This window comes from Oncorhynchus clarkii, chromosome 32 (genome assembly GCF_045791955.1).
Source record: "Oncorhynchus clarkii lewisi isolate Uvic-CL-2024 chromosome 32, UVic_Ocla_1.0, whole genome shotgun sequence".
Taxonomy (NCBI): Eukaryota; Metazoa; Chordata; class Actinopteri; order Salmoniformes; family Salmonidae; genus Oncorhynchus; species Oncorhynchus clarkii.
The window spans coordinates 33,442,831-33,456,548 of NC_092178.1; the positions used below are offsets into that span (position 1 = coordinate 33,442,831).

The 13,718-nt window shown below is 43.3% G+C and overlaps 1 protein-coding gene across 1 annotated transcript in view; it reads right to left on the minus strand.

Moving 5' to 3' along the window:
- Positions 1-11,390: 11,390 nt before the first annotated feature.
- The window catches only part of LOC139391958 (glutamate receptor ionotropic, NMDA 2D-like), a 53,893-nt gene continuing 51,565 nt past the window's right edge, over positions 11,391-13,718 (minus strand). Inside the window, exon 15 of the mRNA XM_071139564.1 lies at positions 11,391-11,630. Coding sequence (XP_070995665.1) covers positions 11,391-11,630 — 240 coding nt within the window. The remainder of the gene's footprint in view (positions 11,631-13,718) is intronic.

A 13,718-nucleotide genomic window follows, 5' to 3' on the forward strand; every position in this document is an offset into this window, starting at 1 on the left:
GGCGGAGTCCGCACCTTTGGGGGGTGGTACTGTCACGTCCTGACATTAGTTCCTTTTTATGTCTCCATTTTGTTTTGGTCAGGGCGTGAGTTGGGGTGGGCATTCTGTGTTTTTCTATGTTTTCTATTTCTATGTGTTTGGCTTGGTATGGTTCCCAATCAGAGGCAGCTGTAAATCGTTGTCTCTGATTGAGAAAAATACTTAGGTAGCCTTTTCCCATCTGTGTTCTGTGTGTAATTATTTTTCCGTGTGTGTTTGTGTGCACCTCTGTTTACCTGTTTGTTTTTTGGTTATTTCGGTTTCACTTTCATTAAAAGATGAGGAACTACATGCACTCTGCGCCTTGGTTGATTTATGACAGGGAGTTTGAGGATAGAGAGCGTGACACTAAGAGCTTAGCACAACTGGATTGTGCAATATTTGCCTGTTCTTTTCAAAACTATTTTCAGGTCTTGCTATTGTGTGTTAGCCAGTGACAAAACATCTCAATTTAATCCATTTTAAATTCAAGCTATAACGCAACAAAATGTGGAAAAAGTCAAGCCAGTGTGAATACTTGCCGAAGGCACTGTAAGCAAATGCATGCATCCACATGGGGACACACATGACCAAACAGATCACACGCCACACATTTACATAAAAAACAGCCTTGAACACGCAACAGCTTCCATCCTCCCGCGTGAGGCAGAAGCCCCAGGAGTCATGTTTTATTGGCAGAAGGGGCAGGACCCTACGGGGCATTGGCAGTGAATGTGACTGACACCTCTCCATCTATGTACTGTGTGTGTCTATACAGTGGGTACAAAGTATTTGATACACTGCCGATTTTGCAGGTTTTCCTACTTACAAAGCATGTAGAGGTCTGTAATTTTTTATCATAGGTACACTTCAATTGTATGATTTTTAAGTAATTAATTTGCATTTTATTGCAAGACATAAGTATTTGATCACCTACCAACCAGTAAGAATTCCGGCTCTCACAGATTTTCTTTAAGAAGCCCTCCTGTTCTCCACTCATTACCTGTATTAACTGCACCTGTTTGAACTCGTTACCTGTATAAAAGACACCTGTCCACACACACACTCAATCAAACAAACAGACTCCAACCTCTCCACAATGGCCAAGACTAGAGAGCTGTGTAAGGACATCGGGGATAAAATTGTAGACCTGCACAAGGTTGGGATGGGCTACAGAACAATAGGAAAGTAGCTTGGTGAGAAGGCAACAACTGTTGGCGCAATTATTAGAAAATGGAAGAAGTTCAAGATGACGGTCAATCACCCTCGGTCTGGGGCTCCATGCAAGATCTCACCTCGTGGGGCATCAATGATCATGAGGATGGTGAGGGATCAGGCCAGAACTACATGGCAGAACCTGGTCAATGACCTGAAGAGAGCTGGGACCACAGTCTCAAAGAAAACCATTAGTAACACACTACGCCGTCATGGATTAAAATCTTGCAGCGCACGCAAGGTCCCCCTGCTCAAGCCAGCGCATGTCCAGGCCCGTCTGAAGTTTGCCAATGACCATCTGGATGATCCCGAGGAGGAATGGGAGAAGGTCATGTGGTCTGATGAGACAAAAATAGAGCTTTTTGGTCTAAACTCCACTCGCCGTGTTTGGAGGAGGAAGAGGATGAGTACAAACCCAAGAACACCATCCCAACCGTGAAGCATGGAGGTGGAAACATCATTCTTTGGGGATGCTTTTCTGCAAAGGAGACATCACATCTGCACCGTATTGAGGGGAGGATGGATGGGCCCATGTATCGCGAGATCTTGGCCAACAACCTCCTTCTCTCAGTAAGAGCATTGAAGATGGGTCGTGGCTGGGTCTTCCAGCATGACAACGACCCGAAACACACAACCAGGGCAACTAAGGAGTGGCTCCGTAAGAAGCATCTCAAGGTCCTGGAATGGCCTAGCCAGTCTCCAGACCTGAACCCAATAGAAAATCTTTGGAGGGAGCTGAAAGTCCGTATTGCCCAGCGACAGCCCCGAAACCTGAAGGATCTGGAGAAGGTCTGTATGGAGGAGTGGGCCAAAATCCCTGCTGCAATGTGTGCAAACCTGGTCAAGAACTACAGGAAACGTATGATCTCTGAGGTTTCTGTACCAAATATTAAGTTCTGCTTTTCTGATGTATCAAATACTAATGTCATGCAATAAAATGCAAATTAATTACTTAAAAATCATACAATGTGATTTTCTGGATTTTTGTTTTAGATTCCGTCTCTCACAGTTGACGTGTACCTATGATAAAAATTACAGACCTCTACATGCTTTGTAAGTAGGAAAACCTGCAGAATTGGCAGTGTATCAAATACTTGTTCTCCCCACTGTATGTCCAATATCCAGACACATCCATATGTATCTGATTCTAAAGTATTACCTCTATGGACTTCCATGCGCCTGGATTCATATAGATTGAATGGCTCCATACATTAGGGCTACTGAGGAATATTAAGCGGCTGTTTCAGAGTGTTTTTGGTCCATGACCCAGTTAGGGACTCGTGTCTGGTCAAATGAGAGGAACTCTGGGAAGCTGTGTTTTTAGCCGCTAGCTACTCAGCTCTGGCACATCTGTGACAGAAGCCTTTCGGACCTACAAATGTGTTTGTGGGGACTCAAAGGCTTATGTCCTCACTTGGCCATGCGGTGTGGGATTGTGAGGACATAGGGATTATACATGTCCTCATTTTGGCATCCTTACAGTGTGTCTTTTAAGACTCAATAACCCGGGTCCTCACTTTGACATCTGCGGCTGTTTTCTGTTACATTGTGTTTGTGAGGACACAATTACTCATGTCCTCACTTTAACATCTACGGTTTTTGTGAAGACTCAATGACCCACATCCTTACTTTAATATCCAGTGTGTTTGTGAGGACTTACTGACCTGTGTCCTCACTTTTCCAGTGCGTCTTGGAGGACTAAATGAGCCATGTCCTCACTTTGCCACCTGTGTCTGTTTAGATCTTACAGTTTCTGACAGTCTTTCATTCAGCTACTTCTCCCACGGTGAATGTGGTATTTCAAAAGTATCTAATAATTACTCCAACTTTGTGATTCATTAAAAGAGGCACCAGACAGTTACCAATTGTGTTGAATTCTTTAAGGTTGCACCAAAAAGAAGTGCTTGCTACCACGTGAGTGAAAAAAGGGTCAGTCAAATACAATACATATTGAAAAGGAACTATAAAATAAAAAAATTCTTTACAATCCCTGAATTACTTGGAATCGACATGGAATTGACCCCAACCTTTGTGAAAAAGTGAATGGTCCCTCCAATGTAGCTACAGGCCCTCTCCATTGCCTCCTGAGACCACCGGAGTGATCCCACCGCTGCCAAGAATTTAGTGAGAGAGAGAGAGATGCAACAGGGACTCGAGCCATTGCTCCTAAGGTGCAGAGGCAAGCATCTTATGGACTGTGCCTCCGGGCAGAGGTGGTAAAATGCTCATATACGCCATGTTACAAAATGATTTAAAAGAAAACGCTACTATTTCAAATTCAGACTAAGGTCAATGTCATCACATCAGTATAAAGATAGATTATTGATGTAATTTGGAGTATGTAATGACAGAGGGGGCGGCAGGTAGCCTAATGGTTAGAGTGTTGGACTAGTAACTGGAAGGTTGCAAGATTGAATCCCCGAGCTGACAAGGTAAAAATCTGTCATTCTGCCCCTGAACAAGGCAGTTAACCCACTGTTTCTAGGCCGTCATTGAAAATAAGAATTTGTTCTTAACTGACTTGCCTAGTTAAATAAAGGTCAAATAAATCAATAAAAGAGGTGGCTCTAAAAAACGCATTGAGATCGTTAGATAACTATCTCGCCATTGCACACACACATGCGTGTACACACACACACACAGTTCCTCTCTCTTTTACACATCCGACACACACATTATGCAACCCGCTTTAGGTCAAAATGAGAGCAATCTGTTCTTGTTAAAGACCCCGGTGCAGGACTGTTTAATGGCCTTGTTAGAAGACACAGGCTCGTTTTTTAAATGAATTTGCACTGAAGTTTGCCAGCGTCGAACATTGAAGGGAGAACACCTACGAGACCAACGGTTAAAACGCACCTCTCATTATCTGCCTTTCCCCATATATTATCCATACTAATGTCCCCGCACTACAGGAAAGGAAGGGATGATTTGTCTTCTGTTCTCGGATTTCTCTCTATTGCTCTCTAATTTGAGGTACTGTAAGTAGTCAACCTTTTATTAGGAGCCAGGTGTGTGCGCTCCTCCCTACGACACTGATAAATGATTTGTCTATTGCACCTTTTGTTTTATATGCACTTTGCACATTTTAGGGCGTCATGTTCTGAATAAATAAGATTGTTTTTTTGCATCTGAGCCTCCATTTTGTGTGGCTATCTATCCTTCCTAAGCTCTCGATTTGTCTGTTGTGTACAGGGCTGCACATATGTGTGTAATTCTTGAGTTCCCTCCCAGGACTGCTGACCTGGGACATCAACCTTCAAAGTCCAATGCGGTGGTTTTATTTCCATATCAAATCATTTATGCGTAACAACTAAGTACCTTACTGTGATTGTTTTCAATTAAAATGGTTTAAAAAAAGAAACTAAAATAGCTTCTTAGCAAAGAGCAATTTCTCAAGCAAAACTTTTTCTAGGACTGTCTGGGAGTGGTCTGAGTGGGGAGGATAAAACTGAAAACTAGCTGTTATTGGCAGAGGGATTTGGAACTCTCTTTCTTATTGGTCTATGGCTGCAGGGGCAGTATTGGGTAGCTTGGATGAATAAGGTGCCCAGAGTAAACGGCCTGCTCCTCAGTCCCAGTTGCTAATATATGCATATTATTAGTACATTTGGATAGAAAACACTCTGAAGTTCCTAAAACTGCTTGAATGATGTCTGTGAGTATAACAGAACTCATATGGCAGGCAAAAACCTGAGAAAAAATCCAAACAGGAAGTGGGAAATCTGAGGTTTGTAGTTATCGAATACACAGTGGGATATGGTTCAAGTTGCACTTCCTAGGGCTTTCACTAGATGTCAACCGTCTTTAGAAACTTGAATGAGGCTTCTACTGTGATGTGGGGCCGGATGAGAGCTCTTTGAGTCAGTGGTCTGGCAGAGAGCCAGGTCCTGGTCACGCGCATTTCACATGAGAGCGACCTGCGTTCCATGGCTTTTCTACAGACAATGGAATTCTCCGGTTGGAACGTTATTGAAGATTTGTGATAAAAACATCCTAAAGATTGATTCTATACTTAGTTTGAAATGTTTCTACGACCTGTAATATAACTTTTTGAACTTTTTGTCCGACATTCGGCTGGACCTGCATGAGCGTTTGGATTTGTGTACTAAACGCCCTAACAAAAGTAGCTACTTGAACATAAATAATGGACATTATCGAACAAATCAAACATTTATTGTGGAACTATGATTCCTGGGAGTGCATTCTGATTAAGATCATCAAAGGTAAGGGAATATTTATAATGTTATTTCTGATTTCTGTTGACTCCAACATGGCAGATCTTTTTTCTTATTTTCTGAGTGCCGTTCTCAGATTATTGCATGGTTTGCTTTATCCGTAAATCTTTTTTGAAATCTGTCACAGCGGTTGCATTAAGGAGAGGTATATCGGGCCTCCCGGGTGGCGCAGTGGTTAAGGGCGCTGTACTGCAGCGCCAGCTGTGCCATCAGAGTCCCAGGGTTTGCGCCCAGGCTCCGTGGGGCGACGCACAATTGGCCTAGCGTCGTCCGGGTTAGGGAGGGCTTGGTCGGTAGGGATGTCCTTGTCTTATCGCGCACCAGCGACTCCTGTGGCGGGCCAGGCGCAGTGCGCGCTAACCAAGGTTGCCAGGATGCACGGTGTAGCCTCCGACACATTGGTGCGGCTGGCTTCCGGGTTGGATGCGCGCTGTGTTAAGAAGCAGTGCGGCTGGTTGGGTTGTGTATCGGAGGACGCATGACTTTCAACCTTCGTCTCTCCCGAGCCCGTACGGGAGTTGTAGCGATGAGACAAGATAGTAGCTACTACAACAATTGGATGCCACGAAATTGGGGAGAAAAAGGGGTAAAAAAAATATTTAAAAAATTTAGGAAACATTTATGATGAGTACTTCTGTAAAATTGATGTGGCTATGCAAAATCACTGGATGTTTTTGGAACTACTGAACGTAATGCGCCAATGTAAACTCAGATTGTTTTATATAAATATGAACTTTATCAAAGAAAACATACATGTATTGTGTAACATGAGTGTAATCTAATGAAGATCATCAAAGGTTAGTGATTCCTATCTTTGACTCCTATCTTTGGCTGGAAAAATGGCTGTGTTTTTCTGTGGCTTGTTGGTGACCTAACATAATCGTTTTTGGTGCACACACACACACACACACACACACACACACACACACACACACACACACACACACACACACACACACACACACACACACACACACACACATACTTTCTTTACACATACTGCAGTGTACACACTTTACCCCCCTCCTCTCACTGCCTGTTAAAACACACAAATATTTACTCTTCATCACATGTCAACCTTGCACATACTCTATTTCCGGGCACCCTCATGCTCATGGCTAGACACACTCTTCCGCACATACTTTCTCTAGTTTGCATACAAGCCCACACTAACTCTCTTCACCTCTCTGTCACAGGTTCACACTCTCCTCTGCATAAACACACTCTTCCTTGCCAGCATGTGCCCAAGTGCACACACACACACACACACACACACACACACACACACACACACACACTCTCCTTATCTCTCTCAGTCACATTTTCACCCCCCACCATTGTTCTCATTGCTCCACCTCATCTCATATTCTCAGTGTGGTGCACTGAGGCCCTAGAGGGGGGCATTGCACTGGATCGTTCTGTGACTGTTACCATCTGAGACTGTTACCATCCGAGACTGTAGCCTACTATGCCCCCCCCCCCCCCCCCACCCACCACCACCTGCCCTTTACCCCCACCTAACTCCTAATTTATGATCACTTCTGTATCTAAATCGATATAGTCCTGGGCCTGAGTCGGCAGCATTTCAGTGGCGGCGTTGACCAGATCCTTCGAAGGCGTCCAGGCGTCATGGGAATAGGGCTGAAATTAGCCTCGTTGTCGTCGTGCGCCGGGCAGTTCTCCAGGAATATGCGTGCGTATGGTGAGAGATTCATTCCACTGGCTACCGCCACACTCAGTTGCAGAAGCGCGCATCTCTGCTGCACGGTGTCGGAAGCAGGGTACTGCACCCTCCGCTGCGTTTCATACGCAAACCCCAACACCAAATGAGACGTAATGTGTTGAGACAGCACAAGCTCATCAACGTATCCGAGGTCGCTGGTGCTTGTGCGTCGTGAAGGCAGCCGAAGCCACTCTTAGTCCAATCAGAGTTCAAAGGGAGGGCTAAGATGGTAATTAGTGATCGAAACACTAATTTGATTTACTAGCATTAGGTAAGTACAGGAAATAGGGATTCCCTGGTCCCATTCTGGTGGTTCTGCTGCCCTCTGGCGGAGAGAGGAAGACTGTGCTGCAAAACAGATCGAGCAGACTACTATTATGACTCATACATAGTCAAAATCCATCGGCTCCAGTCCAGCCATCACATGTACATTTCGTTAGCTTCTTTAATTACAATATAAATTAAACATTTCACAGTTCAGAGGCCTTGTTAGGGCATTGGATATTATTCAATAGTTCCCTGATTTGATCTCATCATGTATATTTAAAGAAAGAGGTTAAAAGAACATATTCAACATAGTATAACATTTTCCTGTGTGAAGTCTAGGTAGACGAGAAGTATGAAAATATCATCAAATACTACATTCTCCATCTCTTCAACATCAGATATGACCAGAGCCAATGCAGAGCTTCACAGACAGCATAAACCTGGGTCATACTACCACCCTCTGGTTGGCCTGGGCTACTACCGTTGACCTGCCAACCTGTCTGTCAAATCAACGTTTTATTGGTCACATACACAGATGTGCAGATGTTTTCAAAGGTGCAGAGAAATGCTTGTGTTTCTCTGCAGCTATACCTAGCCATATAAAATTAAATAAAATAATACACACATAATCCAATATCAGAACGAGCAATGACAGACTGCGGAATATACAACACCAGTCAAAAGTATGGACATGCCTACTCATTCAAGGGTTTTACTTTACTGTTTTACTATTTTCCACACTGTAGAATACTAGTGAAGACATCAACACTATGAAATAACATACACGGAATCAAGTAGTAACCAAAAAAAAAAAACACTTAAACACCCTTTGCCTTTTTTTCCCCCTTTTTTTCACCTTTATTTAACCAGGTAGACTAGTTGAGAACAAGTTCTCATTTGCAACTGCGACCTGGCCAAGATAAAGCAAAGCAGTTTGACACAGACAAAAACACAGAGTTACACAACACAGAGTTACAAAGCTGATGACAGCTTTGCACACTCTTGGCATTCTCTCAACCAGCTTCACCTGGAATACTTTCCAACAGTCTTAAAAGAGTTCCCACATACAGTGCCTTGCGAAAGTATTCGGCCCCCTTGAACTTTGCGACCTTTTGCCACATTTCAGGCTTCAAACATAAAGATATAAAACTGTATTTTTTTGTGAAGAATCAACAACAAGTGGGACACAATCATGAAGTGGAACGACATTTATTGGATATTTCAAACTTTTTTAACAAATCAAAAACTGAAAAATTGGGCGTGCAAAATTATTCAGCCCCTTTACTTTCAGTGCAGCAAACTCTCTCCAGAAGTTCAGTGAGGATCTCTGAATGATCCAATGTTGACCTAAATGACTAATGATGATAAATACAATCCACCTGTGTGTAATCAAGTCTCCGTATAAATGACCTGCACTGTGATAGTCTCAGAGGTCCGTCAAAAGCGCAGAGAGCATCATGAAGAACAAGGAACACACCAGGCAGGTCCGAGATACTGTTGTGAAGAAGTTTAAAGCCGGATTTGGATACAAAAAGATTTCCCAAGCTTTAAACATCCCAAGGAGCACTGTGCAAGCGATAATATTGAAATGGAAAGAGTATCAGACCACTGCAAATCTACCAAGACCTGGCCGTCCCTCTAAACTTTCAGCTCATACAAGGAGAAGACTGATCAGAGATGCAGCCAAGAGGCCCATGATCACTCTGGATGAACTGCAGAGACCTACAGCTGAGGTGGGAGACTCTGTCCATAGGACAACAATCAGTCGTATATTGCACAAATCTGGCCTTTATGGAAGAGTGGCAAGAAGAAAGCCATTTCTTAAAGATATCCATAAAAAGTGTCGTTTAAAGTTTGCCACAAGCCACCTGGGAGACACACCAAACATGTGGAAGAAGGTGCTCTGATCAGATGAAACCAAAATTGAACTTTTTGTCAACAATGCAAAACGTTATGTTTGGCGTAAAAGCAACACAGCTGAACACACCATCCCCACTGTCAAACATGGTGGTGGCAGCATCATGGTTTGGGCCTGCTTTTCTTCAGCAGGGACAGGGAAGATGGTTAAAATTGATGGGAAGATGGATGGAGCCAAATACAGGACCATTCTGGAAGAAAACCTGATGGAGTCTGCAAAAGACCTGAGACTGGGACGGAGATTTGTCTTCCAACAAGACAATGATCCAAAACATAAAGCAAAATCTACAATGGAATGGTTCAAAAATAAACATATCCAGGTGTTAGAATGGCCAAGTCCAAGTCCAGACCTGAATCCAATCGAGAATCTGTGGAAAGAACTGAAAACTGCTGTTCACAAATGCTCTCCATCCAACCTCACTGAGCTCGAGCTGTTTTGCAAGGAGGAATGGTAAAAAAATTCAGTCTCTCGATGTGCAAAACTGATAGAGACATACCCCAAGCGACTTACAGCTGTAATCGCAGCAAAAGGTGACGCTACAAAGTATTAACTTAAGGGGGCTGAATAATTTTGCACGCCCAATTTTTCAGTTTTTGATTTGTTAAAAAAGTTTGAAATATCCAATAAATGTCGTTCCACTTCATGATTGTGTCCCACTTGTTGTTGATTCTTCACAAAAAATACAGTTTAATATCTTTATGTTTGAAGTCTGAAATGTGGCAAAAGGGCCGAATACTTTCGCAAGGCACTGTATGCTGAGCACTTGTTGGTTGCTTTTCCTTGACTCTGGGCTCCAACTCATCCCAAACCATCTCAATTGGGTTGAGGTCGGGTGATTGTGGATGTCAGGTCATCTGATTCAGCACTCCATCACCTTCTTGGTCAAATAGCCCTTACACAGCCTGGAGATGTGTTGGGTCATTGCCCTGTTGAAAAACAAATGATAGTCCCACTAAGTGCAAATCAGATGGGATGGCGTATTGCTGCAGAACTCTGTGGTAGCCATGCTGGTTAAGTGTTCCTTGAATTATAAATAAACCACAGAGAGTGTCACCAGCAAAACACCCCCACACCATCCCACCTCTACTCGATGCTTCAAGGTAGGAACCACACATGCGGAGATCATCCATTCACCTACTCTGCGTCTCACAAAGACATGGCGGTTGGAACCAAAAATCTCAGATTTGGACTCATCAGACCAAAGGACAGATTTCCACCAGTCTAATGTCCGTTACTCGTGTTTCTTGACCCAAGCAAATCTCTTCTTATTAATGGGGTCCTTTAGTAGTGTTTTTTTTGCAGCAATTCGACCATGAAGGCCTGATTCAAGCAGTCTCCTTTGAAGAGTTGATGTTGAGATGTGTCTGTTACTTAAACCCTGTGAAGCATTTATTTGGGCTGCAATTTCTGAGGTTGGTAACTCTAATGAACTTATCCTCTGCAGCAGAGGTAACTATGGGTCTTCCTTTCCTGTGGCGGTCCTCATGAGAGCCAGTTTCATCATAGCGCTTGAAGGTTTTTGCAACTTTACTTGAAGAAACTTTCAAAGTTCTTGAAATGTTCTGCATTGTCTGACCTTCATGTCTTAAAATAATGATGGACTGTCGTTTCTCTTTGCTTATTTGAGCTGTTTTTGCCATAATATGGACTTGGTCTTTTACCAAATAGGGCTGTCTTCTATATGCCACCCCTACCTTGTATATGAATAGATATGAATAGAAAAGGTGTGTACATCAGTAGTTATAAAGGATGAGCCATGATTAGAATACAGTATACATATAACGTGGGTAAAACGGTATGTAAACATGATTAAAGTGACTAGTTTTTAATTACTCTATGTACATAGGGCAGCAGTCTCTAGGGTGCAGGGTGGTAGCCGGCTCGTAACAGTGACAAAGCAGGGTACTGGGTGGAGGCCGGGTAGTGATGACTGTTTAACAGTCTGATGGCCTGGAGATAAAAGCTGTTTATCAGCCTCCCGGTCCCTGTTTTGATGCACCTTTACTGTCTCCGCCTAGATGGTAGCGGGGTGAACAGCCATGTCTCGGGTGGCTGGAGTCTTCTTGGCCTTCCTATGAAACCGGGTGCTGTAGATGTCCTGGAGGGCATGCAGTGTGTCCCCGATGATGCATTGGGCTGACCGCACCACCCTCTGGAGAGGGCTGCGGTTCTGGATAGTGCAATTGCCGTACCAGGAGGTGCTACAGCCTGACAGGATGCTCTTAATGGTGCCTTTGTAGAAGTTTGTGAGGGTCTTAGGGGCCACGCCAAATTTCTTCAGCGTCACTCACAGAGGCAGGGAGCTGTGATGCAGTAGTGGTCTCCCGGGCAGGAACACAAACTAATTGCATATCAATGCCTGTTTTCCATGGCAGACTCATTAACAAGCTCTTCAGCTCCTCATAATGGCCAATATTTAGAAAATAAACCTCAGGCGAATAGCCTGTAAATTATTAGACCTCTTTCAAACTTGTCCTATAGTTGTTCTCATGTAGTATGCAAAGTGCAAGATTTATTAGAGGATGTTTGTGGGGAGAATATGAATACTGTATTACTATTGACAGTGTGTTAATTTACTTACCAGAGTGAGTTGATGCCAAATGGATGCTGTCAAATCATCAACAACAGTGTTGCCGAATGTTCAGTTCAGTTCAGATCTTTGCTTGAATGGGTTTTGGGGTGAGAGGTCTTTAAAATGTAATGAAGAAAAACCAATGAGGTTGAAAGAATCCATAGACCTGTCTCCTTGGATCTGTATCTCTCCCCATGTCTATCTCTCTAGCTCTCTGTCAGCTTCTTGCCCTTCACACGCTCTACACCTCTCCACCCCCCTTCTCTCCCCCATGTCTCTAAGCCCTTTTCTCTATCTGTCACAAAGTCCCCCTCTTCCTTCCTCTCTTTTTAAACTCTTCATTACTCTTTTTTTTTTGTGTGTGTGTGTGTGTCTGTCTTTTCCTGTCTCCTAACTCCTGTGCACTGTTCAGGGTTTACTTTGGCCTGGTTTCTGCTCTAGTTTGTCTAGTACGAACAAGAGAGAACAGGCTGTTCAGCCAATATATACCACAAAAGTATGTGGACTTGACTATTTCAGTAACACACGTTGTTGACAGGTGTATAAAATCAAGCACACAACCATGCAATCTCCATTGACAGACATTGGCAGTAGAATGGCCTTACTGAAGAGCTCAGTGGTTTTCAATGTGGCGCCTTCATAGGATGTGTAATGGTCCTGTGTGTAGCTGGTGTAGAGAGTCAGGTGCAGGACAGCAGATATGAGTAATCAACGTACTTTACTCAAAATTACAAAAATACAAAGCAACATAGCGAGACCACAAAAACGGACCAATGTACAAAGAACAATCACTCACAAACAAAACATGGGGAACAGAGGGTTAAATAATAAACAAGTAATTGGTTGAGTGAAGCCAGGTGTAAAAGACAAAGACAGAACAAATGGAAAATAAAAAGTGGATCGGTGGTGGCTAGAAGGCCAGTGACGTCGACCGCCGAACGCCGCCCGAACAAGGAGAGGGACAAACTTCGGCGGAAGTCGTGACAGGATGCCACCTTTCCAACAAGTCACTTATTCAAATTTCTGCCCTGAGAAAAAAATATAAAATCAAATCAAATCAAATCAAATCAAATTGTATTTGTCACATACACATGGTTAGCAGATGTTAATGCGAGTGTAGCGAAATGCTTGTGCTTCTAGTTCCGACAATGCAGTAATAACAAGTAATCTAACTAACAATTCCAAAACTACTGTCTTGTACACAGTGTAAGGGGATAAAGAATATGTACATAAGGATATATGAATGAGTGATGGTACAGAGCAGCATAGGCAAGATACAGTAGATGGTATCGAGTACAGTATGTGCAAATGAGATGAGTATGTAAACAAAGTGGCATAGTTAAAGTGGCTAGTGATACATGTATTACATAAGGATACAGTCGATGATATAGAGTACAGTATATACGTATGCATATGAGATGAATAATGTAGGGTAAGTAACATTATATAAGGTAGCATTGTTTAAAGTGGCTAGTGATATATTTACATCATTTCCCATCAATTCCCATTATTAAAGTGGCTGGAGTTGAGTCAGTGTCAGTGTGTTGGCAGCAGCCACTCAGTGTTAGTGGTGGCTGTTTAACAGTCTGATGGCCTTGAGATAGAAGCTGTTTTTCAGTCTCTCGGTCCCAGCTTTGATGCACCTGTACTGACCTCGCCTTCTGGATGATAGCGGGGTGAACAGGCAGTGGCTCGGGTGGTTGATGTCCTTGATGATCTTTATGGCCTTCCTGTGACATCGGGTGGTGTAGGTGTCCTGGAGGGCAGGTA